Source organism: Fukomys damarensis, unplaced genomic scaffold, assembly GCF_012274545.1.
Source record: "Fukomys damarensis isolate Sample0158 unplaced genomic scaffold, DMR_v1.0_HiC HiC_scaffold_6, whole genome shotgun sequence".
NCBI classification, from domain to species: Eukaryota; Metazoa; Chordata; class Mammalia; order Rodentia; family Bathyergidae; genus Fukomys; species Fukomys damarensis.
Window position 1 is genome coordinate 34,292,394 of NW_022900918.1, and position 14,866 is coordinate 34,307,259.

General features: G+C 40.1%; 1 protein-coding gene across 3 annotated transcripts in view; it reads right to left on the reverse strand.

Moving 5' to 3' along the window:
- Positions 1 to 14,866, reverse strand: part of Nalcn (sodium leak channel, non-selective) — a 320,341-nt gene that overhangs the window by 104,282 nt on the left and 201,193 nt on the right. For all 3 annotated transcript variants that reach the window (XM_019204611.2, XM_010604620.3, XM_010604618.3), the window contains one exon: positions 5,891 to 5,965. In XM_019204611.2, coding sequence (XP_019060156.1) covers positions 5,891 to 5,965 — 75 coding nt within the window. The remainder of the gene's footprint in view (positions 1 to 5,890; positions 5,966 to 14,866) is intronic.

The following is a 14,866-nucleotide window of genomic DNA, read 5'->3' on the forward strand; positions in this document are numbered from 1 at the left end:
GCAGGCAAAATAGTGAAAATGAATATTCCGGGGAAAAAGGATCCAATCAATACCTTACTTCTTATATATGAAGTTTCTCACAATTCCAGTAGGATATGTGAGATACGTAAGGTATTGGCTCACGCAATGATGGAGGCTGAGAGGTCCCCACAGCTTCTACTGTAAGCTCGAGACACCAGACAGCCAGTGATGTGCTTTAAAAGCCCAAGAGCCAGGGAACAGATGGTGTAGGGGCCTATCGGGGTACTAAGGCCAGAGGAGGGGCCCTGAGTTATCCAGCTCAAGCAATCAGGTGCAGAAAATTTTTGTTCTCTCTTGGTCCTCAGAGGCTTCAATGATGTTGGTCTCCAATAAGAAAGAGAATCTGCTTTACCCAATCTCTCAAAGTGGTAACCTCCTCCAGAAGCACTCTTACAGAGCACCCCAAAATACTGTTTTATCAGCCACACAGCAGCGCTTACTCCAGTCAGCCTGACTCATAGCAGCAAGCTGCAGAAAAATATTAATCCGGAGCTCGTGTTTTTTTTTTTTTTTTTAAGAAAGTAAGACTGTTGCTTAAAACAAAAAAAACTACTAAGTAAAAGAAAGGTTTCTTTACACATCCATCCACCACCATGCAGTGGGCTCTGTCAAAGAAACATCATCTCATGTGAACTAGAGTTTAAAGGACACTGGACACAGCTGGGAAAGCACTTTTTAATTTCATAGCTTTGAATTTAATCTACACAAACAATCTGTACTTCCACTTTCAATGATTCTTTCCCTCAGGCTTCTCTATGGGTTTTTTTCTTTTAGCTTAATGAATTTTATACTGCTTAAAAGAAAACTCTTTATGTCTTTCTTGAACAGAATGTGCAAAAATCATTAAAGCTGCAAGAATTTGCTTCATTTTCAAAGTCTGTGAGATGCTACCTGCATTCCCTGGCGTTAGTCCTACGCCACTGAGCTTCAAGCTCACCAGCTTTTACTACTATTCAGAGAACAGTCTTTGGCCAAAACTTGGTGTTGCTGTTGTTAGCTTCCAGACCCAATGGTCTGTCTTCTCAGTAGTTTAGCATCATCTCACAGTTACAGACAATGACTAATCACATTTTTTTAATCTCATGTAGAAAACCACTCTGTGTGTGTGTGTGCACGCGCATGTGTGAGTGTGCACATGTGCATTTATTTCCAGGTCCTGTATTGGGTTTTGAGGATGCTGAAAAGAGAAATGTAGTCTTCACTTAATTAGATACAGGGTCCTGTAAGCCACAGCAGCTATGAAAAGAATACTATTATACTATTGTTGCTAGGAATCAATCGTGTCTTAAATGCAACAACACACAGGAAAAGTAACATAGGAATTTTATGTAATTGTATGAGTGGGTGAATTTGAAGCATTTTCATCATGGGGAATGGCAAAGAAAGCCGCATAATGAATGACATACCCTGGATTTTGAAGAGTGGTAGAGGGAATGGGCACTTATATGACAACCTTTCAAACTTTGTTTCCAAGAAGTGCTTTTATGTTTCTCTCCAAATCTAAAAAAAAAAAAAAAAAACTAAAAACAAACAAACAAAAAAACAAACCCCAAAACCAAAAAAAAGTACTTCCTACCAAAATGCTTTGAAAACCACTAAGAAATTCATCATTCTTTTCTTCTTAAAAGAAATTATAGGGCCAGGGATTTAGCTCAGTGCTTCTGCTGCCTGCCTCGCAAGCACAAGGACCTGAGTTTGATCCCCAGTACCCCACCCCAAAAAAGTTATAACACAGTGTGATAAAATAAGGTAAGAATTTTTTTACAGTAAAAAGCATACAATCATTTATTTCAATCAAAATACTCCCTCTCACTTCAAATGCACTTATCATTTTGGCCACTTGATGAAGCAGTTCTGGAAGTCCTGTTTCATGAGTGTCATTGGGAGGTGTGATCAAACACACAGTAAAAGGTGCTGCTGAGTGCCACCCAAAGGAAAGGCAGGCTGAAAAAACATGTGCTATCATTCAAGTTATTTATTGAATCCGGCACTGTGTGACTTCTGACTGTTCTTCAAAGTCAAAACAACTAGGAAAGTAAACATTTTGAATTGATTTTGGACAGTGAGGCAGCCAGAACAGTACAACTAAAGACACTCCTGAAAGAAGCCTTCCAGAACTGCTTCAGAAATAATTATGAGATAAATGTGTTGGAAGCAAGGGGGAGTTTTCTGAGAGGGATTAATGACAATGTGTCTTTTGTTGTAATACATTTTTAAAAATTAAATATTCATCATATTTTTCAGTTGCACCTGAAGAGACTTCAGAGTTTCACCTTTAAAGAAACAGAGCTGCCACTTAGAATTTGTGGATTTTCAGCTGAAAGTGTTAAACATGGCATTTTAGCTCCCATGGTCATATAGAGGATAAGGCGCAATCCCCTTTAGGCTTCCTTAAGGGTTAAAAATGGCTGACTGGTTCCATAGTTACTCAAGAGGATCTCTAGAGGGCCACAGTCCCTGACTGGAAACCACAGGCTAAGATGCAAGGAGGTTGTACAAGAAAGTAGCTGGAAAAGACACAGCACATCATAGTACTACTTAAGGAGACTACGATTTTTCCCAACAATCAATCATACAGCCCATACTTGCTGTCACCGAGCTTCTAACCAAAAGCTCCATGTCCTTTGGCCGAACCACATTCCCAACTTTGATATGGTTACGTGGCTACACTTTTATCACTACATTATATTCACACATGTTCCTTTACTGCTGTAATTTGAAGAGCTTTCTAATTTCATGCCTAGTCACCTTGTCAAGCTTCTAGTGGCTTTTCCTCTCCCAAGCAAGTGGCCTGATTTCTCTGATTTCTGGGTATACTGAGTATTCCATATTCAGCTTCTGCATGTTAGTAGTAACTGGCACAAGGGCCAGGGATTTAGCTCAGCGGTTCAGTGGCCTGCCTTGCAAGCGTGGGGACCCGAGTTCAATCCATGGTACCCCCCCAAAAAGAAGTAACTGGCACAAGTTCCCATGGCTCTTGAAAAATATCCATGAACCAATTCTTGAATTTTAACACAAACGTTTTTAACTCATGTCTGAAGAAGATCAGGTCAAGAAGGTCACAAAGAGAAAAGGAACTGAGAGGATCATTTGCTACCATATAGAGGCTCAGAGGAGAGCATGTGATGTTTGAGAGAAAAAGAACGACTACTTTGGATGGTTTTAATGACTGTTGCTTAATTTACTTCCATTCCTCAGAGAAGTTAGCCTTACCTCAACAGTTATTTGGTGAATATAATGATGGCTTTTTTATCTACAAAATCATCAGTTATAGAAATGTTAATAGTCCTATGAACGAGCCTCTACTGAATACGTATGTGACTCGTGTTTGGCATTTGTCTAGCTTTAGCTCGACTCAATACAGTTTAGAATTTAACAGTCTAGGCTTTTGGTACAAATTACCTAAGTTCAACCCCAAGCACTGCCATTTGTTGGCCATGTGATTTTGGATGGATTACTTAACTCTTTGAGCCTTATTTTCCTCATCTCAAGATGGATATAATGATGATACCTGTATTAAGTAGTTGCTATGAATAGTAAGTGGTAATATATAGCTCCTGGCACTGAGCAAGCATTCAACACGCATTGACATAGTGATAGGAACCTGCAGACCAATTAGCAGAAGTGGTAAAAGATTTTTGTTTTAAAGTGTGAACTGTCAGTCCATCTCTAAGGGTCCCTAAAGTAAAAAATAAAAATAGTTTGAACTGAGCAAAGGCAGAATTTTGGAATACATAGGGCTTTTCAAGAAAAGAAAAGAAAACATAAATAAACCCTTTTTTTATATTCCCCTCTATTCAATTCTTTAGCAGAGGACAGAAAAAATAGATTACATACATTTAAATCTTCTGGACATACAAAATTAAATGAATATTGCACATGACATTCCATATAATATTTCCTATAACATTTTCATTGGAGATTTAAAAGAAGCTGTAGAGAAGAGTATAAATTTCAGGAACCCACATTAGCATGGACACAGGTATATGAAAGTACACACCTGCATTTGCCTGTGTGTTTGCATATTCTGAAATTATTCTACCTCAAAGGCCAAGGTTACTGAAAATAAGGAAAACCAACCATATAAAAAACAAAACAGTTGCTAAATCTGAAAACACAAACTGTTCTTATGCAAAATCGGAAGAAAAACAACCAGGAACATTTTAACTTAGATTTAAAATATTTCAAGTACGAAATTCAATGAGTTTCAGATACTAAATTAATAGATGATTTTAATAGCTATGTGGTTTCAGTCCAATCATGAATAAAGAACAATGTGAAAAGAACTGATGAAAATGAAATTACTGATTTCTTTAGGATAAGTTTTCAACACTCAAATAGCCTCAATATTCAAAGAAAATACTCCAAATTGCAGGCTAGCACAAGTGGATAATCAATTCCGATGTACAGAGTTTCTAGAAACATAATGTGCTATGGTTTGTATCTAGATGTCTCCTGGAAGCTCCATGAGCTCATAGGAGGGGCTTTCGAGAGGTGACGTGATCAGGGATGCCATACTCATCAGTGGAATCGTCTCCTGATGAGTTTATAGCTGAGGGTGACTTGGGAGGGGAGGCCTGGTTGGAGGAGGTGGTCACTGGGAAGATGGCCTGGAGGGTCTGTCTCTTTCCCTCCTCGCTTGCTCCCTCTCTCTGCCGCTGCCACCACGCCAAGAGCTCTTTCTCCTCTGCCACACCCTCTCTCATGCTGCCATGTCTCCGAGCCAGCTGAGGCTGTAGAGGACTGAAATCTCTACAGTCTGTGAGCCAAAACAAACCTTTGCTCTTGAGAGCTGTGGGTGTCAGGTATTGTGTTTCAGTGATGAGAAAGTAACTAAGGCACAAAGCTTCACTAATTTCTAGCAGTCCATTTTATATCTCATGATGGATAATAAAAGCAAAGAGCTGTATGTTTATCAAAACATTTTAGCTCAGGAAGAAAACCAGATGTCAGTTAAAAGTCCTGATTTTTCATTATTGGTTTTTCATTTGGGGTCAGATAAAAATAAAGTGAAATGCCTAAAATGACCACTTTTTGAAAACCCTGAATTCGTGGGGCTTTCATGTGAGTTCAATCGAATTGTTTGAGAACTTCAGTTCTCTTTGTAAACATCTTAACTCTACTTATAGGATGGGGAAGGGTAATCCAAGAAAATCCTAAACAATGTCCCTGTTTCACCAAATCTACATCTCAAAGGGTATAGATAGATAGGTAGATAGATAGAGGAGCCAAATATTCAAGTCTAGTACCTGCTATGAAACAGAAACTATGGGAATAGGTGATCATTTCTCCCATCTGTCTGCCATCAACAACATAACTGTCACTCATTTCCATTTCCGTTTTGGGGTGTGAGCCTCATACCATGACACATAGTCTGTTTTCTCACCGAACTGGCACATGCCTGATCATTTACTCTATTTCATTTCGTATAATCACTATGAGCCTCATACTGAATTCTCTTTTAGTGTCCAGAGGTCAGACCAGGTGATGTTTAATATTTTTATGGTGATGACCAAAAATATTACATACAAGTATGGAAAATGGCAATCTGACCCTGAGGCATTTGATTTCCAAACAACCTTCATCTAATGGCTTGAAAAGAATTGTCTCTGTATCCAATTTATTATGTTAAGCTCATCTTACTTTCACTCAAAAATAATAATATAAAACCGAGGTATTTATCTGTAGTAAAAGAAAAATTCCCTTGTTGATATGACATAAAATTAGTTAAACTTAAAAGTCAACATCATTTTGTCAGTTCTGACTACCTTAACTCTCCAGAGCTCAAATTTCCATTAACACTGTAAGGTCATGCTTTATTCTTATTTTTTAAATGAAGGCTTAAAAAAATTTCCCATATATTACTTACTTGTTTAAGCTTCTTTAGATCTTCGTCAAGCTCTAAGTTGTCCAAAATAACCGCAACAAACAAACTCAGGAGGATCTACAACATGGTTAAATAAAAATGAAAAAGACCCATATGCCATAAGTATCCAGTATTACATATAATATAGAATATCTACCTAAAATATAATGTTCATAGAATTCATTGAGTGAAAGATAAACATACAGCTATGAATCACTGCATTGGCATTTTAAGGTATTTGTCATGAATACACAAATGTGTATTCATGTGTTAACTAAACATTATAAAATACCAAATTTACTTTATGAAGTCAATGCAAAGAAAAATTTTAAAAAATTTTGAATTCAATGTTTCCACCTCTGAGACCATATCCTAAGAAATTAATCTGAAGTGTTGATAAAAACCTTAATATTCAAAGGTACTTGCTAGAACATTCTTTGTAATCATGAAATATCAGAAATAAAATCTACACCTTTAGTCTTTTTCTTCCTATTTCACATTGTCAAGTGGGAAGGGTAGGGGAAAGGTAATAAGGGAAAAGAAAAAATATGAAAAAATGAAAAAAATGGAAATAAAGTGTTTGTAAATGGGGAGGGGAGGAGGAGGTGAAGGGAGGGCAGGGACAAGGGGAAAAAATGAGAACCAAGACCTGTCAGGTAAAGGTACAAGATCCCAATAATGAATGTAACTTAACTGTATGCCTAAAATGTACCAATACACTCAATGAGGAAAAAAAAAGAAATAAAATCTAAAGTTGAATAGTTAATACAGTTATTGAGATCTACATGACAAAATTCCTGCAGGCATTAAAAATTCCCATTGTGGGAGCTCCTCTCTAAGAGCCTGCAGCATTCCTCTTAACTGCAGATGTTCACACCCTTGTATAGTCCCCTCCAGCTGTGGCTGGACTGTGTAACTAGTAGGTTACTGAGAAGACAATGTGTGTCTCATGAAGCTAAGCAATAAAAGACATCATGTCCTTCTTTCACCTTGCTCTGTCTTGGATCACCTGCTCCAGTGGAAGCCAGGTGCCATGTTGTAAGGACACTGAAGCAGCTGTACGAAAAGGCCTGTGTGGTAATGAACAGTGGCTTCCCACCAACACCCAGCAAGGAAATGAGGGCTCTCTAAGAGTGGAAGTAAACACTCCAGTCACAGCAAACCTTTGAGGTCTCTGCAGCTCCAGCGAACATCTTGAATAGCCTCGAGAGAGACTAAATTAGAATTGAGCTTGGCCCAGTTTCCTCACCCGCAGAAAGTGAGATGACACAGTTTTATTTATCAGTGAGCATTTAGTCTATGGGTAATTTGTTAAGTAGCAGTAGACAACTCCTAAATTTTTATAGTACTGAAAAATGGTTACATTACAATATTATGTAAGAGTATATGAGGTAGAAGTCCAACTATGTATTAAAAAAAAGGAATAGTAGAGAAAATGCTAGAAGGGAATACTTTAGAAATGTCAACAGTATCTATCTTCAATTTTAGTCTTAACAAATTATTCCCACTTGTTAATATTAGATGGCTGAGTATACAGGTTGTGATTTTGAAGAATCAGAGAGACCGTGGTGCAGAAATCAATGGCTAGATCTTTAATGGGCATCAGGCTTCCTCAAAAGCAGATGTGTAGTGTATCTGAGTTGGGCATTTCATAGTTCACTTCATGCTTAGCCACTTTCCTGCAAACTTGGTGATAAAAAGTGTCAGAGAAGAAGTGTACCTTCTCCTGCATCCTCACCTCAGATTAGGTGGTGTGAAATGGAAGCTTTCCCCCATCAGGAACCATCTCACCCCACTTTACTGCTCACCAGACTTGAACAAGAATTGTTCTGTGTCCCATCTTAACCAGATTTCCCTATCTCTTCAGAAAAATGTACTAACACAAATTCAAAAAGAAAGAAAAGAAAACCAAGCGTGGTGGTTCATGCCTATAATCCCAGTGTTTTGGGAACCAGGTAAGAGGATCCTAAGTTTGAGGTCAGCCTGGGCAATTTAGAAACTTAGAGAGACTCTGACTAACAACAACAACAACAACAATAATAATAATATAACAACAACAACAACAACAACAATAATAATAAAGGGGCTGAGGATATAGCTCAGTGAGAAGGCTCTGGTTTCAATCCCCAGACTCTTCTTGTGAGAAAACAAACAAACAAACAAACTCATGATGAAATGACCAGAGACCATACACTCATCTCGGAACTAGGGGAAGTCTTATTTTTTCTTTGGATGGAGATGCAAGCAATCAACTCCCAAAGATGGTGTCCCCAATTACCAGGTGATTTAGGACGAAGTGTATTTAAATGGTGCTGTGGGGGGGTCTTCTTACTTGAGGACTGGTTATTTTTATCTCTGAAACAGGCATGTATGGGGTGACATCAAACAGTGAGACTTCTTTCTGCCTTTGCCATCTCTAGCTGGTTGCCTGTGATGCCCATCTCAGGCTGTTTAGTGCTTATCCAAGAGGAAAACTGTTTCCTTTCTCTTCTACATTTATGAAGAGGTTTCCTGGGATGGGAAAAGGTTTTATTTTGAATGATTTCCCCCACAGCAGAGAGACAGAGAGTTATCTAAGGACAGTGAAGTTGAGGTTGTTACCCAACTGAGTTCCACCAGCAGTTGATGGAACCCCATGGATGTTTTGAGTGCTGCCTGGGTACAGCATGGTAGGGGATAGCACTGTGCTTGGGGTCAGAGACCTCAGTTTGTAAACAGGCTCTTCCTGTTGCCAGCTATTTGGCAATCACCAGCTCACGGTGAGTTTCGGCACTGTCTTTGAGACAAGGTTACCAACATAGTAATAGTTCAAAAAATTACAGCAATTTTTTTTCATTTTTAATTCTCCAACCAATCCGATTTGTGTATAGCCTGCATGAAAATGTATAGACACAAACTGAGATTATGTCAAAAATGTTTTTCTTGATTTTTCCACAAATGAATTTAACTTAGTTCATAATCAGCCCCTCTGTTTCTGCTGAAGGCTGAAGGTAGAGTACTGGTATATCAATTTAGCTTAGTTCTTTAGATCTCAATTACATTTGAATAAATGCTTCTTTTAGGAGCTCTCAAAGGCCAAGATGTGCATATGATTGGCATCTGATTTACTGTGAAGAGGGCAGGGCAGTGTCCATCCCTTCCCAGGGGTAATGATGGTGCTTGGATTGGGGGCTCTGGGCTTTCATCAGCCAATGTGGACACCAGCTCAGCTCCAGAGCCTCTGTGAGTTTTTTCAGGGCTTCTGAAGCTTACATCTGGTGGCTTAAAATAAGATGTTTTTCTATCCTAGTTCTGGATGCCAGAAGTGGAAAGTCCAGTTACCAGAAGGTCCACACTCCCTTCAAAGACTATGCGAGAACCTTTCCTTGCCTGTTCCATCTTTGAGTGGCCCCAGGCGGTCGGCCTGTCAACACGTAACACGGTGTTGGACTCCATCCCCTCAAGGCCTCCTTCTCTCTCTCTCTCTCTCTCTCTTTGGGTGTCATTCTCTTGGATCTCTTACACGAACACTTGTCATTAGATTCCGGATGCTCCCAGGGAATCCAGGATGATCTCATCACAAGATGCTTGAGTTAGTTACACTTGCAAAGTCTTCTTTTCCAATAAAGTCACATTCAAAGGCTGCAGGGGTTGCAGCATTGATACATATTGGGGGGCCCTATTTAGCTCACTAGACCCCCTGTCTAGGACTTGGCTTGGAGTATTCCAAAACGGGACAAACTAGTGCTTAGCTCTCACATGAGTTCAGAGGCCCTGCCACTCCACATGCAACCAAGTGAGGCTTGTTATCTGGGGAGTTTACAGGACTTCTCTCCACCTTGACCTCAGGCTCCAAGAAGGAACAAGTTCAGGCAAGAAGTAGGGCCAGGTGTTGGACACACAGAAACTCACTCAGATGGGGCCCTGAGTGTGGTGCTTCACGCCCTCTGGGAACACTTTCCCTGGTGAGGATTCTTGCTTCCCCGTCAAAGGCTGAAAGCTGAAGGAAAGCTGCAGCAGAAGTGGGAAAGCTGTGTGAGTGTGAAGATGAACAGTCGGACAGTAAAGTCTACTGGGTAGATCACAAATACTTTGGTACCATCAGAGCATTTAGGTTTCTGACAGCCTTGTCCAGGACTGGGTCAGGGACTCTGCTGCGTTAAGGCTGTGAGACACAGGCTGAGATCCCAAGGCTGTGCTACGCAGGCTTCAAGGTACAAGGAACACGACTTCGGCAAGAAAAGTGGTGTGAGGGAAGGATTCCAGGTGGTGGGGAGCATGTGGCTCACTGGGGGCTGGTGAGGCAGGAAAACTCTGGCCTGAACCTGGCTTCCAGGAAGGTGCTCGCAAAGCTGAGAGATGGGTTCAGCACAGCAGGTCCCCGAGGGCCACAGAGGTCAGGAGACATCGGAGGGAGCTTGCCACAGTCGCGGAATGATGATGCTACCTGCTTCTCTGTTAAGTTTTTCTTTTGAAAAGTTCTGGCTTACTTCACTTGTCTTGTTTTGTTTCATTTTCTTCTTTGATTTTTATTTCTATTAGTACATGTTCCCAGTATATAATGGTTACATTCCTCATGGGCAGGTGGTACACGCACATAACACATCTCAAGGCAGCCACTTCACACTGGATCACTGAAAGGTTAACAGGTAAAGTGCAGTTTGACAAATACATAGAATATTTTCTTATCTTTTTAAAAATTAGTGCATGTGTGTAGTGCAGAAGAGTGACGCTCCTTGGGGGCAGTTGGTACATGCACATTACATATCTGATCCTTTTCAATCCCCTCCCATTTCCTCTCTCCTCCCCCAAATTCCCTTCCCCATTTTCAAGAGTCTACTTAAAAATCAACAATGTATTTTAAAAATACATTCTTCTTGGTGAGAAGAGAAAAAAACCATCCTCTGAGCAGAGGACCAAGACACAGGAAGGATTCTCATCCCGCTTCCTGTCATGGCAGAGCTGTGTGAGATTTTCACCACAGATGGGAGAGGGCAAGATTCACACAGGCACAACTTTGGGCTTGCTAGGGAAATGCTGACAAGGCTTCACCATGGGAAACGCAGACTCACTGCTTGGAGCACATCTGCGGAGGGGAGATGGTGGCCACAAATATAAGACGAGTGTAAGAGTGAGTTTAAAGTTTGCTAGTCTAGGAGTGCATTAAACTTCGTTTCATTCAACAAATGTCTTTGACTGTTTAGGCTTCACTGTTCAATTTGCACGATAATGTGATGGCCAAAAGAAGAAATTAGTCAAACACAGAAGCAAGTTTTTAAAAGTGTGGCTGTGGAGCTTGAGCTTCCTCCCAATGCTGTGTTTGGACACAGACTTTTGGTTGTCTTCGTCTCCATGTCCCCGGCAGACCGCTGTGATGAGGTGACAACTTGGCGCCCAGGGCCCGCGATGACTGGAGTGAGGCTGGGCTTTTTAGAAGGGAAACAGAAGCTTTGGAAGACCAGGGCGAGTGCCGCTGACGGTGAGGAGGTGAGAATTACTTTGTGGTTCTTTTCTCAGACTCTAGTGAGGTGACTAACCACTGTGATCAAAAAGTAGAAGTGAGGGGAGGCTGGCAGCTTGGCTTTCACCATATTTCATTCACCTTGCCAGTGATACATTATTTTCTTACACGTGCAGTGTGGAACTGGACAGGGCAGAGGCTGGCCTGGGTGTCAGCTGCTTTCTAACACAGTAGTACAAGGCACTGAACATCCTGGGAATGAGTGATGAGTCCTAATTCTAAAAGCAAGAATCAGGCCTCATTTTCCTGGGGCTTTATGGTTTGTTGTTTGTACAGAAAGTCAAGGTAGGGCTCATTTAGAACCTGGACATCAACGTCAGTATTCACCTACCACAAGCGCCATATATCCTGTGCCAAGTGTTCTTCCACAGCCATTATGCAGCGTTTACAGGTTTATATTAAACCGTTATTGACATAATAATTTTTACTACGATCTGCTGTATCGAATCACAAGCGCCTCCTTGTGTAGAGGAAAGAAACACTTTCATATGCTGCCACTTCTAAATGATGCAAGCAATCTGCTTTGCTTTGTGTATGTATTAGAATTTAGGTTTATCGAATACTTCATGCTGGAATATGGCCCCATATACTATGTCGCTGTTAGTTTAATGGTGCAGTTTCAAGGGGAAAAGGCTTATTGCAAATCACGTCATTTCCTCTTGAGCACTGTTAAAGTGCATATGTAAATTTAACAGAATGATGTTCAGTTCGTGCAACGCTTAAAAAATTCATACATGTATATTTCCATGTATTGGCTACTTGTGATCTTAAACAGAATTTAGTGACTGTAATATACAACACAGCATCCGTTCTATTATGGAATATTCAACTCTGTGATCTTTGTGGTAACTATCCACGTTAATGAGTCAGTGATTTCAATGAAAAAGTAGAGAACAACAAAAGACTTCAGATATTTAATTTTTAGAATTCTTCTCAAGTTATGATGCTCATTCCCAACGTACTTGTAGCACTGACAACTGAAGGAATCTGATCACTGCCATCCTGATCAGAGACCCCTGTAAACCAGCAGAGCTGCCCCAGGGTAGTCATAACATCTCAGCTCTACTACTGATAGCAGCCACTGCTTCATGAGCTTTCCCAAGCCTTGTCCTTGGGGTACCATTCCCACTTCCGCTCGCTCAAGCCTTGTTCTTGGCAGGGAGCCACAAGCCCCTCTCAGTACCCTTCCACACCCCGCAGGACCCTACAAAAGACCCCACAGCCTGTCTGAGAACAGGTGGTCTGGTCTCTGGTGCCAGAGCCCTACCTCTCAGGTCTGTTCTGAAATACAGCTCTCCTGTTGAGCTTGTACCTGTTTCTTCATCTCTTTTATTTCCCCTGATAACAATGGCTTCAATGTACAACATTCCACATCTCAGATCTTTTGAAACCTGGGAAGTCTTTCTGTTAGAATTTTTATGAATGACACGACAAATTTAATGGTGGAAATTTGACCTTCCCAATCCACGGATTTCAAAAGTGAATTTTCTAGATTCAATATGGTTCTCCCTCAGCATCTCCTGGTTGTTTGGCTGTAATCATATCCCTTGGGATACCTTTCCTTCTCCAACTCCTTTTCCTTTCCCACCTCATACAATACTGAAAAAATTCAGATTTCTCTGAGCTGAGGGTTTGCTTGACATTTGCTCTTTTTGAGTTTTGTACATTTAACCATGGATACTAAAACTTGTTTTTCTTCCATTTAACCACAATAAATTTTGGTTAAAGTCAGTAAATAACTGAAGTAGTTGTGTTTACAAAATAATTACCTCCTCAACTACTCTGTCCAACATGCATTCTCTGCAAATAAGACTCGCTTCAGGACAAGCATGATTTGAATTGCTGAAAATTATGGTTTCTTTGCAGGATGGCAGAAATCACGTAGATGAATTTACTTGGGTAGCAATTTCTTTTTTATAACTACATATCCTAGCTGGGTTTCTCTTCAACTCCGCATACAGTCATGACCTCAATCTATAGGTCTTTTCCTTTTCATTTCTCTTCCTAAATTTTATTTTTACCATTTTCTTCTCCTTTTATTTACCTTAAAGGTGGCCCCTTAGTGGAGATGTCACCTTTTATCTTATTCCTTTCTCTATTGTGAACTCTACTGGTAATTTCTCTGTTTTAAGTTATTTTTAGGTATACAATAGAAGCACAGCAGGAATATGATCAGTGCCCACAGCCTTGTGATTTTCTTTTTCTTTTTACCATTTATAATCACACTATCCTAAGCTGTCTTGCAGCCTGTAGAATGAGACAATTTCACTTTTTATATGGGTCAACAAAAAGTCAAATGTAATCAGAGCTGTGTAAAATCAGATACGTTCAACATAGATGTACTTTTAAGCAAATTCTATGAAATCAAGTTATTTAATTTACACTTTGGAATGCACATTTCTCTCAGCAAAATATGACTATTCTCAGCAAGCTGCCGCCACCCAGGCAGAATCAAGAGATTGCTATGTTAATTTCAGCGCTTCAAAGGTAACAAAAAGACCATCAACAATAAACGCTTAATTACATTTTCTCTCTCTTCAATGTTCACATCACAGGATTTTCCTTTGAACCAATCATAAAGAGAAAAACATGGAAAGGGGAAAAATAGTCTTTCAACTGGTTCAATCTCCCATAGTCCTTATCTCCAAATCCTTGGCAAAAGTGGGGGGAAAAGATGAATTCAACAAGTACATGGAAAACGGCAATCAGTCGGGGCGAAAGTACAGAATACCTGCCTGACAGCAGCAAGAGCTTTTCCAGGGACAATAGATAATGGGTCTGCATATGCATTTGCTGTACACTTAAGCTTGATTTCCATTGTGAGATGACAATTTGGTGCCCCCAGGAGCCATAGAATGGCCTGCTGTTTTTTATTCCAGAACAAGCTGCAGACAAGCACTTTTCTTCTTTTTTTTTTTTTCTTTTTCCTTTTGCTGCCTGGCACATGTCTGCTCCTAAGACAACATCAAGAACCCACCAGGATATGTAAGGCATCATTGGGCAGCATGAATAAAAGACAAATTAGAGCCTGTCAATAGATGCAGATGTTATTTTATCCATTTAGGTTAAGAGGCTTTGCTATTTTTACAAAAAGAAACACACAATTTAACAAAAATGCTCATTTTAAGGTACAGTTCTGCCCTCAGCCAGGATCATGGAATAGAGATTTTAACTTGCAACACTTTTTGGTTTTTATGGCATGAGATGTGGGCATTACACAAGTCTGTCTCTCTTACACGCATACTGAAACGGTGGTCTACAAATTGTTCCAGCTCTTTCTTGAAATATTTAAAATTTCACATCAGGTCAACATGGAACAACTGGGAAGCAGCTTTTTATGAACTGGGCATTGACCACTTGGCAAGTAACAACTACAATACTTCTTCTGAGGTTTCTTCTTTGGTATGTGATTACCACCACTAACTTCCTGTGTGGTGGAAACTTTAAGGAGAGATGGACTGGGCCACTTTGGCCAGGAT